Source organism: Dipodomys spectabilis, unplaced genomic scaffold, assembly GCF_019054845.1.
Source record: "Dipodomys spectabilis isolate Male_0828 unplaced genomic scaffold, ASM1905484v1 ptg000061l, whole genome shotgun sequence".
Taxonomy (NCBI): Eukaryota; Metazoa; Chordata; class Mammalia; order Rodentia; family Heteromyidae; genus Dipodomys; species Dipodomys spectabilis.
The window spans coordinates 3,079,004-3,092,883 of NW_024870738.1; the positions used below are offsets into that span (position 1 = coordinate 3,079,004).

The 13,880-nt window shown below is 40.1% G+C and overlaps 1 protein-coding gene across 1 annotated transcript in view; it reads left to right on the forward strand.

Moving 5' to 3' along the window:
* Nucleotides 1-13,880, forward strand: part of Egfl6 (EGF like domain multiple 6) — a 46,597-nt gene that overhangs the window by 17,016 nt on the left and 15,701 nt on the right. Inside the window, exons 3-6 of the mRNA XM_042680512.1 lie at nucleotides 2,932-3,024; nucleotides 5,616-5,735; nucleotides 8,403-8,522; nucleotides 11,925-12,059. Of these exons, the coding sequence (XP_042536446.1) occupies nucleotides 2,932-3,024; nucleotides 5,616-5,735; nucleotides 8,403-8,522; nucleotides 11,925-12,059 (468 nt within the window). The remainder of the gene's footprint in view (nucleotides 1-2,931; nucleotides 3,025-5,615; nucleotides 5,736-8,402; nucleotides 8,523-11,924; nucleotides 12,060-13,880) is intronic.

The following is a 13,880-nucleotide window of genomic DNA, read 5'->3' on the forward strand; positions in this document are numbered from 1 at the left end:
GCACCAGGTGATAGGAGCATTAAAAATGTCTTTTTTTTCTTTCTCTAGATACAACATAACACATTTTATTTGAAGTCAGTCAAGAGGAAAGGGACAAAATCCATGTGTAACACATGATTTGAAATCTTGCTTACAGTCACATGAACTCAACAACTATTACCATAAAACTTGTAAGACCCCTGAATGCCATTGGTAAATAAATGAGTGCAAGCAGCTTTGGATTTCTGCAAGAGCTATTCTTTAACTGGATCAAAGCAGTTTGGCCACAGTATATGCAGCCAATCCCATTTTCCGTGCTTTCATGGAGTGTATAGCTATGTTACCAGCATGAACGATTTTGAAGCAAGATAAAAGATCAGTCTCAGAGGGTTGAGGCAAAATGTTCAATATGCATATTTTGCAAGCTTTAGAGAGTTTCGGTACCTCTACTTTACTAGTTCAGTATTTTGGTTTTAAGTTGCAATGGCTTTTCTAAAATCTAGATCTTAGTTCTTATCTGATATGTATGGTCTTTCCTGATAGTAAAGTCATATGTCCCTTGAAGCATCAAATAACAATAGTAGTCTTTGATTGCTGGGTTTCTGATTTTTAAGCCACAATGTGGACTGAACAGGAAGGAGAGCACATGTCAACTTGCCTGAATGATCAGACACAGACTTTTCTCCTCCATTCATCTGTTCACTCTTTGTTTCACTCAAGGCCCTTCCTCCCCCTTGTAGCTTTCCAGCTCTTGACCTCTGCCCCATCTGAATCTGTTCCCAGCACATTTTGATCACCTCCATATCATAAACCTTAAAATTCTTGTCATTTTAATGAGATGGAATAAAGAGTTATCCACAAAAAATTCCCTAATGAAAAGCTGCATTGGAGGGGGTTGCAAGTGAGCTGAACAAGAGAATTGGGCTATATAAAACATGCTTCAGTCTCTAGCCACTGTAGACACAAAGTGAATTTCTCTTTGCTGTGGATTGGCTGTCCAAGCCACTGATCCCAAGTTGCTGTAAATTGAAAACATCTTTCTGAAGCTTTGACCTTAAAGCAAGGGTATTATTCACTATTTCTCCTATGTACTATTTGGCATTGATCCTGGGCTTTCGTGTCTGGATCATGTTGGAAATCAGTTTCCAGGGAGTAATCAGAGGTCTTCGGGGCTTAGAAAGAGATTTATTTTTCTAACATCTGAACTTAAAGCTACATCACCAAGTATTATCCATAACAAAATAGACACTGGAAATTAAATTCTAACTCTTGACTCTTAAAGTGGAAAGATTTTACTAGGAAAAATATCCCCTACCTTCTCACTTATGATTAATTCACAGATATTAAATGTCCCCCTACTAAAAGTTGTATACTATATTGACTAACCAAAAATATTTGCCCCAGGTATGGCGGTGCATGCTATAATCCCATTACTTGGGAGGGGCAGGCAGTAGACTACCAATCTCTTGGCTACATAATGAGACCGCGTCTGAAAAATCCAAGAGTTAGAAGTGTTGCTTACTGGTAGAGCACTTGCCTGGAATATAAGAAGGCCTGCATTCCATCCTCAGCACTACAAAAAGAAAAAAAATATTTGCAGATGTAGTAGATTCACACTATAGGAGATTCTGCAGGAGGAACTATGAGGAAGTTCTTGTCAAACTTCAAACCAAGTAGTAGACAGAAGTTGAGAATAAAAATCAAATCATGCTTGAGTTTTTTAATAAGATAAAGAATGATCAATTGCACAGGAGAAGCCCACCAACGTTCTGTAGAATTCCCAAAGTTGGGCGGAATTTCAAGTGTGACTGGAGAAATCTGTGATGACTTCTGGAAGAGGCCATGCCACATAGCCCTGGAAGGATGGGAAGGACATTAACCATTATTGGAGACTTGGGAAACAATGTTCCAAAGAGAGAGAGAGTAGCAACGCATAGAAAGAGGCAGAAAGCAAAAAACAGATCTAGAGAATGGTAGGCAATCTACTGTTGTTTATGTCCAGGGACAGCTTAAATTAAAGCTGGAAAAGAAGACCAGATCATAATGGGATCATTTAGTTATAGCATCTGTCAAGAGGCAATAAAAATTGCATGATAACTCTGCAATATGTGGTATGATCAGAGCTATGTTTTTAGACATTTTAATGTTGTATCTGGCATCAGGAAATGTTTGTGCAATTGTTTCATTAAGAGTAATTCTATAAATCTACAGGGCAGAAAGGGAGCAAGGGAAGAAACAAGGCAGAGGGCTGGTTTCAAGAGAAGTCTAAGCTTCCTCCTCATCCGACAGGGAGCTCTGAAATGATAAGTACACCCCCAAAGTTTGGCTTGCCAAAAAAACAAAGAACTAGAGGCAAGAGACAGAAGGAAGAGGGAGGACGTTAGCACTTCCCTCCGGCTTACTGTGAGGTCTCTTCTGCCCAAACTCCTTTTTTGTTTCATTCTGGCAATATTGGGGTTTGAATGCAGGGCCTCATATTGGTGGTCTGATGCTCTTTCATTTGAGCCAAATCCCCAAACCTTCTTGCTTTAGGTTATTTTTCAGATAGAGTATCATTTTCCCCCCAGGGAAGCATGGAACACTGATCCTCCTGAGTAACTGGCATTACAGATCAGACTCTTTTGTTGCTCTGCAAAATTGGCTGACTCGAAGGGGAAGAGCTTTATAAAATGTCTTTGAATATCGCTGAAGGTGTGGCAGTGCTCCGCAAATTAGCACACTCAATTGGCACTTGTTGGATGATGGGTAGAAGGGTTCCATCTTATTTACAAGGGAAAGTCCAGTATCTGAAAGGTGGAAATGGATGAAAGAGGAATCAGAGGAAACTGTACAACCCCCAATGAGTTTTCTACCAAGCAGAAGGTAACTGACTTTGGTGTATGCTCATTTCACTGACAACTGCCTCTGTTCTTTAAACACCAGGACATCTTTTTGTTGTTGTGTTTTTCACAGCTGTATGTGAACCTGGATGCAAGTTCGGTGAGTGTGTGGGACCAAACAAATGTAGATGTTTTCCAGGATACACTGGGAAAACCTGCAGCCAAGGTCAGTACAATAGCTTATGCTCATAGGATGAATTTGATCACTCAAGGGGGTGGGAGTTGGAACAAAAGATGGTGCACAACATTTCAAATCTTCAAATATAGGGGAGCTTCAGGACAAGATTCTTTCAGTCAATCTCTTCTCATTGATAAGTGTAAAAATTCTGATGTTTCTGTCAAGATACCCGACAAAAGACTCTTTTTGTGTGTGCCAGACCTGGAGCTTGAACTCAAGGCCCAGGCACTGTCCCTCGGCTTCTTTGCTCAACATTGGAATTCAATCACTTGAGCCATGCATCTACTTCCAGCTTTGGGGTAGTTAACTGGAGATAAGAGTCCCTCAGACTTTTCTGACCAGGCTGGTTTCTAACCTTGATCCTCAGATCTCAGCCTCCTGTCTTGGCTAGAACCAACTTCTTGAGAGAGGTATGTCAAGAATTACATGCTCCCTGCTAATTCAGTTGTATTTCTCACCAGAGGTTTCAACCCAGAAAATTTGCTTTGAATTCTACACCAAAGCAATTTCTCGAGCAGTTTTGAATGGACCATATTTTTCATGGTAGTTTTCAAATCCCAGTAAGCTATTAACACTGAGGGAGTGATCCAGTTGGCTCAGGTTGTGGGATTGTCTGTCTTCCCCTCATAGCCTCCCCTCCCATAGCACATATATCCTTTCATGTGACAGGCCTTAACCTTCCTCTGATAGCTTTCCCCGAAATGTTCTTTCCAAGAGATGAGTCAGTCACCTCTAAGTTACAGTCAAGTAGTGGAATATTCCTGGCGTTTTTCCATTATGTCTGATCAGCATGTCCAATCCCCCCCCCCCCCACTTCAAGTGGTTAAGGTCTGTGAAGAAGATGGTACAGTAACAGGCAATGGAGAATGGAATTTGAAATGTCCAATTAGAGTACTGGCAATTTCCTATCTTTTTCAAAAGAAATAGATTTCATGTCTTTATTTCTCAAGAGCAAACATTGCCAGTTGCTATACTGAATTTTTATCTTATACGGAGTTTTGTTGTTTTATACTTTCTGTATCTTCCTTAGGGAGGTTAAAAATATGATACCCTTCACACATGATTACATTGCCAAAGACAAGATCCTTTAACCATAATCCCTTTAAAAATGTATTTTCCTTCTGTGTCACTTTTTATTGTAAGGAAAATGTTACCTAATTGTGAGGTTTAAACTTTTTTCCAGAAAACACTGAAAAACACAGAAAAGAAAGGCAAACCATGGCTACATTAGAAGTACATCATTCAAGCTTTTGTTTTTGCTTCCGTATATATTTTACTGTTGTTTATTTTACAAGTTTGTAGTTGATCTTTACACACAGCTCTGTGAACGTGTCTTATCCCTTAACAACATCCTGTAAAAAGTCTTTGCATAGCATTCAATGTTCTCCAGTCTCATCCTAGATGCCTGCCAAGGCTCCCTTTAGAAGGGTCTGAGCCAAGGCAATTGGGCCAGCTCAGAGCCACCTAAATCACTGTTGCTATCTGCCGTCAGCTAATTTGGAAAGCATTAAAGGCAGAAATATCTAAATTGTATATTTCCAACTTCTATTCAAGTAGTATACCCATAGAATTTTGTATATATCAAAAATCGCACACAACTTCTCAGGCCCTGCTGGTTCACACCTGTAATCCTAGTTACTCAGGAAACTAAGATCTGAGGACTGTGATTCAAAGCTAGTCCAGGACTCTATGAGCTCTTACATCCAATTAACCAACAAAAAGCCAGAAGTAAAGCTGTGGCTCAAATGGTAGAACACTAGCCTTCAGTGAAAAAGTAAAGGCAAAGTTCGAGACCCAGCCCCCAGTACCAGCATGCACATATGCACATATGTGTGTGTGTGTGTATGTGTGCGCACACACTTAATAAATTGTCACAAATGATGTAACTCATATCCAGATCAAAACCAAAACCTTAGCAGTTTCCCCACCCAGAAAGACTACCTGGTCCAAGTACTTCTACTCAATAAGAAAGCCATATCCTGGCCTCATTTGTCACAGATTGGCTGCAACTGCTTTTTAACTTTATATAAGTGGAATAATACTGTGTGTATATATGTATATATATATATGTATATAGTACACATATATCCAGCTTCTTCTACTACATATCATGCTTGTAAGAGTCATTCATTGTTACTTGTGGTTGTAATTTGTTCAATTTCATTGCTATGTAGGATTTTATTACATGAGTATGAAGCACATTTATCTACTCTTCTGTTGGATTGGTTCTAGTTTGGGGCTTAAGATTATTTTTAGTGTATGTTCTTTTGGTATTTCTATTGGGTATATGTGCCCAGGACAGGAATTACTGCGTCATGAGTATGTTTATATCTAACTTCAGCAGATTATATTAATTTACCTGGGTACTCATACCAATTTACATGCCCCCAATGTCGACTTTTTATGCTATTTACTCTACATCTTCACCAGGCCTTCAAAATAGAATCTCATGATTTGATAGGAAGAAAGTGGTAGGATCCTGAGAATCCAATCCAGTTGTCCTTCTCAACCTAGTATTCTCCATCTGGAAGTTTCCCAATTTAATTAATGTTTCTCCATTTTCTAACTGCTCCCTGCAGATGTGAATGAATGTGGAGTCAAAGCCCGGCCATGCCAACACAGATGTGTGAATACACATGGCAGCTACAAATGCTTTTGCCTCAGCGGCTACATGCTCATGCCAGATGCCACATGCATGAGTAAGTTGTAACAGCCAGACCACTCATCACCAGTACCTGAGGGTTGCCTTTCCTGTTGGATGCATAGGAAAGTCTTGCTTGAGTTATTATTTTTTTAATCTGTAACATTGCCCCCAGCCACAAGTATCTTTGCACAGTTACCCTTTTTAATTATGGTGAAATAGACTTGATATGAAACCCACCATTTAAACCACTTTAAAGTGGACCATTCAATGGCATTCAATACCTCCACAATGTGTACCATCACCACTACCATCAAGTTCTAGAAGATTTTCATCACCCCAGAAGGAAAGCTTTCCCATTAGCAGTCACTTCCCACTCCCCCTCCTCACCGCCCTTGGCAGCTACTAATCTGCTTTGTGTCTCTATGGATTTGCTTCTTCTAGACACTTACTTTGTACAAAAAAATTTAAAGACTAACTAGGGGAAATAAATTGTGTTTTTCTATCTATCTGAATATAGGGAGGGGAGGATTGGATTTCATCATGAAAGTAAGCACAAGGAACAAAATGAACATTATTGTTTGAGGAAGGTGATAAATTTACATGCCATCTCAAGCCATCGATCCTACCCTCCAGCTACCTTTCTCACGCCCCTTGCCCCACTCCCAAAGCTTAGTGAGTCTGGTTGGAAATGCATTCTGACTCACATTCCTGAAAAGAAAAAGCCCTTCTGTGATAAAGAAAACCCTTGTCCTGTGGGAGGATGAGCATCCATACCCATTCATTTATTGAGAGGGGAGGCTTTGCAGGTTTAAGGTTGCAGCTGAAAGGCAAACCCATGCTCCCTGCTGCCTTCCCTCCTCCCCTCTTCCCTCCTCATCTCTCTTTCCTCCATCCTGTAGCCCCCAACAAACACCAGCTGGCTTAGGCTAGCTTCCTATGATTGCAAGTCACACAGACTTGTCAGCCCATGCTGGGCTTTCCCAAGGTTAGATAATCTTCCCTAGTGTGTGGCTTGCTTCCCCTGGCTCCTCCTTGTCCAGTCACTCTTTGGCAAAAATGCCCCTGTACCACCAGCCACTCAGCTCCGCAATTAGCCGACAAGTCTAAGAGATAAAGCAGGTATCCACACTGTCTCTTTCAAATATTCTTATTTTTATAAACTAAACAGAAACCCACATGAAACAAATGCATAGCTTAATGAAGTCCTACAAGGCAAGTACTCTTGTAACTACAAGCAAAGAGAACTTTGCCAGAATCTTCTCTCCCCAGCCCTCTCCAAGAGAAATCACTGTCTAGGCTTTTAGAGTGATCACTTAAAATTTTTAGGAAGATATACACTAATGGATGTTTCTGGAACATTCTCTGAGAATTCAATCAGTGCCAGTTTTTTTAAGTATCTTTCCCCAAGTGGAAAGATAGAATTGTATCAAATTTTAAAATTAAGTTTCAAAGAGGATAACTAAGGAGAAAAGAAGAAACAAGTAATATAACCATTAGTAGGCATTTTTTACATTATTTAAGTTTCCATCCCAGTGCTTTATTTCTGCTTTTGTGTATCTAGGAATAGACTATTAACCTGTAGAACTTACCCCACCCCCATCCTGAAGGCTGGTTTTTCCCACCTGTCTCCTTGTAGTCTCTTTTTTCCTTCTGGGTGATTGGCATGTTATGGGAAAGGAGAGACACATGGGGTTTATGTATCAGGATCCTCTGTTCTCATCATTAAGCTGTGACTACAAGAGATGGCTGCTTCTTTGAGCCACTCTGCCTTTATGATTCACTTATACTAGACCCCTGCTAAGAAAATACATTTTTGTGAGATACGTTATATCTAGCAACATCTGACAGAAAAATCCAACCAAATTATTTCATTTCCTAAAAAAGCAGGAGGCAAGTAGTTCCAGAGTAGCGCAATAAGGATTCAGTCCTTTCTATCCTTGGAATGTTGATCTTATTCTCATGTTTGTTGCCTTACAGTAACAATAGGGCTACCTCCACTCCAGGTGTCACTGGTACATTACAGGCAAAACTAAGAGGACAATGGTGATGCTGGGAAATCAACAACTCTTTCACATGGGTCCTTATTGTCATTAAACATCTTTTCCAGATGCTCAACTTTCCCTATTGCACTTTTCTTTACACTTCTTTGGCCCACTGAGTTACATGGTCATTGCTTCATGCAATGGAAGATGGAAGAAAGTAACTAACTTTCCAGCCTCCTCAATGGTGAGAGTATCAAAAGAAAAGGAGAATTCTTAATGTTTCTCAAACTGCTCATCAGCTATATACCAGATCTTATTCCTCAAATAACTCTCATTGCTACAAGATAGAAAGGCTTCTTGAATGGATTCTTTTATCCTAATTGGTAAGCTCTATCAGTAGCTACTTTCACCCTAGAGAGACTAGCCAAATGTCTGCAGTGACTGAGTACACATAAAAGGGTAGAGACTGTCCGTAGGCTGTATAGTGTTTCTATAGTCAAGTTCGGTGTGCTTACCCACAAAACCGATCACAAGTGAGATTCAACCTAGGGGCCACCAAGTTCCCACCATGTCCAGATTCCCTTTGACTTTGCATCTGGATCTCAGACAATGAAACTTGTTCTATATAAGGTAATCCCATAGGTTACATTCAATGTCACAAAATTTGGAAATAAGATCTTAGTAACCCATTTTTTTATCATCTTGGAACACAGGATAATAATCCTTATCATCTTTTGCAGACTCTAGGACATGTGCCAGGATAAACTGCCAGTATGGCTGTGAAGACACAGAAGAAGGGCCACGATGTCTGTGTCCATCCCTGGGTCTCCGTCTTGCCCCAAATGGAAGAATCTGTCTAGGTAGAACAGCAAGAATCACCTCCATCATTCCTCCTCCTACTCCTCTTCCTCCTTCTTTTCCTCCTCCTCCTTCTCCCTTGAATCCCCATTGTTCACTTACCATAGTCAACTTATTGACTAAATATTGCAAACTCCTAAATGTGAAGATTTGTTCATTTTTTAAAATTTAATGTTATCTTTATGAGGTTGTACAAATGAGGTTCCACTTAGCAAAGCAGTTTATGAATATGATGCCTCTTGATCAGTGTCACCTCCTTCAACATTCTCATCCTCCACTTCAACCCATACCTTCCCTTACTCTTCTTAATTTTTTGGAATAAAAAATGAATTCTTTTTTAGGGGCGGGGGTCCGGTTGTGGTGCCTGAACTCTGGGCCTGGGCACTGTCCCTCAGCTCTTCAGCTCAAGGCTAGTGCTCTACCACTTGAGCCACAACGCCACTTCTGGCTTTTTTCTTTCTGCTTATGTGGTGCTGAGGAATTGAACCCAGGGCCTCATGCATGCAAGGCAAGCGCTCTACCACTGAGCCACCTTCCCAGCCCCAAACAATGAATTCTTGACTGCATTCTTCCCTCTTCGCCGCCCCCCCCTTCATTCATCTACTCTTCTCCCCTTAGCTCCACCCTGCCTCTTGCATGTACCTATTTCCTGGTGATGATTTTTTGGGGATTTGACTTAGTCTTTCTAAAAGATTATACTATTTGAGCTCTCCATAGAATCTATTAGACTTCTGTTAATTCATGTGTAACCACTTGCATACCACCCAATGTGTTCACTTATACATTTATAGGTACATTATATGTACCACAAATGAGGGAGAGCATGCAACCTGTGTTTCTCTGGATCTGCCTTACATCACTTAATATATTTTTTCCAAGTCTTTCCATATCCTCACAAATGGTATATATCATTCTCTTTCTAATAGAGGAGTAAAATTAGATTGTGTGTACATGCTACATTTTCTTGATCCATTTGTCCAGTGGGGGCATCTGGGCTGATTCTATATCTTAGCTATGGGGAATAGTGCTGCAATGAACATGATTTGTCTATTTCTCATACAGGGTTTTTAGCTATTTGTGATATATATATGTATATATTATTTTTCTCAGTCATGGGGCTTGAACTCTGGGCCTGTACACTATCCCTGAACTCTTCAGCTCAAGGCCAGCACTCTACCACTTAAGCCACAGTCCCACTTCCAGTTTTCTGGTGGTTAATTGGAGATAAGAGTCTCAGACACTTTCTTGCCTGTGCTGGCTTTGAACTGCAATCCTAAGATCTCAGCCTCCTGAGTAGCTAGGATTATAGGCATGAGCCACCAGCACCCGGCTAGATATACAATTTTATGTTCAAAAAAATTCCTGATTTTTTAATGCCATAGTAAGAAAAATGATAAAGGTATTTTTGTTTTAGCACACTAACCTTGCATATTTTACTTCAATTGTCATCCAGTAGACACTTCACTACTCAATGAGTAAGGGCATAAGGGGCTATCACACTTCATTTCAAAGTTCTAGTGAATATTTTCCTGGAAAAATGTGTTTACTTTTTTTCAGCATTTCATTAGTGAAAAGAACATATACCTTACACCTTGTTTAAATTATCATGTAATTGATTTCACATTATTTGTAAACCGTGCTGTGAATTTTATAAACTAAGTGTTCCATAACTTATGACTGGAGAAAATGAGCAGATTAAATCAACCATATTAGAAACACATAATGCTTTCATTTGTTGCTGTGAATTTAATCAAACCCACAATGTAGAATTTTGGTCTCCTTGCTCTCCCTTGGATTTCTGTTATAGTTTAGGTGTGGGAGCCACCGCAAGTAGTTAACTTGGGAGGTAACCTCAGGAAACATTGTTTGAGGAATAGGTAGGGGGCCCAGGGAAAGGAAGGCAATGAGACTGGGTGAATTCAATGAATAGGTTAAATGGACTATGGGAACCAATAGGAGACAAAGGAGGGACAGGGCCACCTCTGAGTGTTCCCTCTGAGGTGCTGGATAGTTCTCCACAAAGGCTGACCATTGATAGAAGGCATCAGTGGGCCAAAGAAGTATAAAGAAAAATATAATGGAGGAGGTAGAGCATCTGGAAAAGATGTTACTTATTGATAAAAAGGACAAACATGAAAGAGTTGTTGATTTCCCAGCAGCACATTGTCCTCTTAGTTTTGCCTGTAATATACTAATGACACCTGGAGCCGAGGTAGCCATCTTGTCACTGTGAGGCCACCAAAGAAAGTCAGACTGGCCTAGGTAGGTGGTGGAGCAAGAAGGATATTTTTTCAGTCAAGGTACTAGATGTTTATTTATCCTAAACATACATAATTTGATAGGCTTCATTTAATATGCTCAACCAACAAGGTCCTGAATCAATTAAACATTGTTAAAGTTTATGTAAATTAACATTATGTCTTCTCTTTGAGAGTAGTCCAAGATTTAATTTGGTCTATGCAGTTTAGTACTGTTTAGTATGATATTTATACAACAAGGCTAAATCTTGGCAAAGCTGGATCCAAATTTCTGCCCACTTCTTTGGTTTGTTGGGTGCCATTTAAATTGGAAGGAAATGATTATATGCATGAAAATAAACATGGGACGAGGATTTTTGTCAATCTAGGACTCATTTGTCATCTTACCATTGTGAGGGAAACAAGCCAGCAACAACTTGTGGGTTTAACCACAGGTTCAAAAGGACAACAAAACGTCAGATTTCTGATTTGATGTCTGAACGTTAAAGCAAAGCCTGAGTCCTGCTGAGTTGATACGGATAGCTGCCAGCCCCACTTTCTGACATCACTCTCCGGGTAGAAAATGAACACAACTATTTTTACCTAAAATAACACCATTAGACAATTTCACTTGACCTATGTTTCTGCATATATACAGTCACCTTTCTGTAATTTGAGTCCTCATTACTGGAGTCTTGAAGGAAATTACTGTTTAATTCTTATGTAAAATGCACATCATAAATGTCTGTGCATTTGGTTTGCTTAAAGTATAGTTGATCCCATTTTCAAAAATGGTGTTTGTTGTGTGATATAATGAGTAGCTGGGGAAATGTTTCTTTTTTTAGAATGCATATAATGCATAGGTGCTAATTATCCTACCCACTACCTACCGCAGGTGATCTAGGTCCTAACATGACAGCAGATATGAACTTACTTAAGTAATACTTGAGTAATGACAAAAATGATTGTGTGTGTGCCTGGTAGAGACCTAGGATACTTTCCAGAAGATGTGATATTGGCATAAGAATCAATTTTCTAGACAAGAAAACCACACATGTACATGCTCATTACAGTTGATGGAGGAGGAGGGGTTGCAAGAATGTGGGCATGTGGGTACTCAGGATACTTCTCTTGCTATTATTGACCCGTTCTGCGTCTCTACCCTAGATGTTGATGAATGTTCCTCTGGTAAAGCAGCATGCCCCCGTAATCGAAGATGTGTGAATACATTTGGAAGCTACTATTGCAAATGCCACATTGGTTTTGAACTGAAATATATCAGTGGTCGATATGACTGTGTAGGTAAGACTCAGTGTTACCTTTTCCTGTTTTCCTCTCTCCAGTAAGCCTGTAGACTTTCTCTAGAAATACTTTCATGCCAATTCAATCTGTTCATTGAATCATCTATTATACTGACTAGCCTAACAATTCAATAAAGGATGAATTGTCCACGTTTCTGGCATTTGGGGGATTTCCAATGGCATCATTTATGAAACCAGGTCTATAAAGACTTAAAGCAATTGCCCCATAATTTCTATGGGATTTTTTTCTTTACAATATTGTTGTTTGAACTCAGGGCTTTTCTCTTTGAGAGTTGGTGTTCTACCATTTCATCCGTGCCCCATACCTTTTTAGCTTGCTTTTTTTTTTTTTGCCAGTCATGGTGCCTGAACTCTGGGCCTGGGCACTGTCCCTCAGCTCTTCACCTCAAGGCTAGTGCTCTACCACTTGAGCCACAGCACCACTTCCAGCTTTTTCTGCTTATGTGGTGCTGAGGAATCGAACCCAGGGCCTCATGCATGCAAGGCAAGCGCTCTACCACTGAGCCACCTTCCCAGCCCCTTTAGCTTGCTTTTTTAATAAGGTCTTGCATTTGTTCCTGGTTAATCCTCAACCATGAGCCTCCTATGTATGCTTCCTTTATAGCTGGAATGAGAGGACCCTTCCACACTAGATTTTATTGGTTGAGTTGGTATCATAGGGACTTTCTCCTTCATTACTGATTTCAAATCAATGAGATTTTTAATTGGTAGGATTTTGTTTATATTTTTGGTTCTATCTCCAACTGCACTCTAAAAATGGAAACAACACAGTGGTATTTATATTTGAGAAAGGAAGACTAACAATCTCATTAGTCCATTCATAACATCTTTCATCAAGGATCGCTTTAGGAAAAAAAACATGAAAGACATCAGCTGGGCGCTGGTGGCCCATACCTATAATCCTAACTACTCAGGAGGCTGAGATCTGAGGATCGAGATTCAAAGCCAGCCCAGGCAGGAAAGTCCATGAGACTCTTATCTCCAATAAACCACCAGAAAACCAGAAGTGATGCTGTGGCTCATGTGATAGAGTGCTAGCCTTGAGCTGAAGAGCTCAGGGATACTGTCCAGGCCTAGAGTTCAAGCCCCATGACCAACAAAAAAATATGAAAGACATAAGGGTTCATACTCAGTCCTCTTTCCTCTTTTAGCCCTGTCATGGTTTAATTTCCAAATAAAATCTTTTCACAGTCCCTAAAATCACTCATTGCTAACATCCTGGTACCACTCAAGTTAGTGGCTTGATCTGTATAAAATCAAATATTTGATGCCTTTTTATTGGGGTTCCAAGTCTCAAAGAATATATGAGATAGTATATTTGGGGAAGCCTTGGATGCATCTCCATTGCCCTGGACATGCTGTCCTTTAGTAAAGGGAAATTTGGGTTCCTTCTAGATTTCTAGTCACATAACTTGTGTAACAAAGGTATGCGCATGACAAGAAAATCTAACAGTTGGAAAAATACAATTTCTTTCAACCTTATACTCAGGGCTTCACATAACATATTTTGTGTACTCATTTGGGGGTAATACTCCATTACTGGGTTTTGAACCATGTTGGGAAATCTCCATGGCTCTTCCCCGAAATGTTCTCAAATGCAAAGCCCACCCTTGACAGGCTCATCAAACCTGTGTCTTCCATGAGCTTGGTCCCCACCCATGCAGACCATTCAGCTGTGTAATCCAATGACTGTGTTACAGAGTGTCTCCCTGCTCACCGATCATCACAGGGAAATTCCCCAGGACGAGCTGTGCATCCACACTGAGAGCTTCACAAGGAAACCAATTTCCATGTTTGAAAA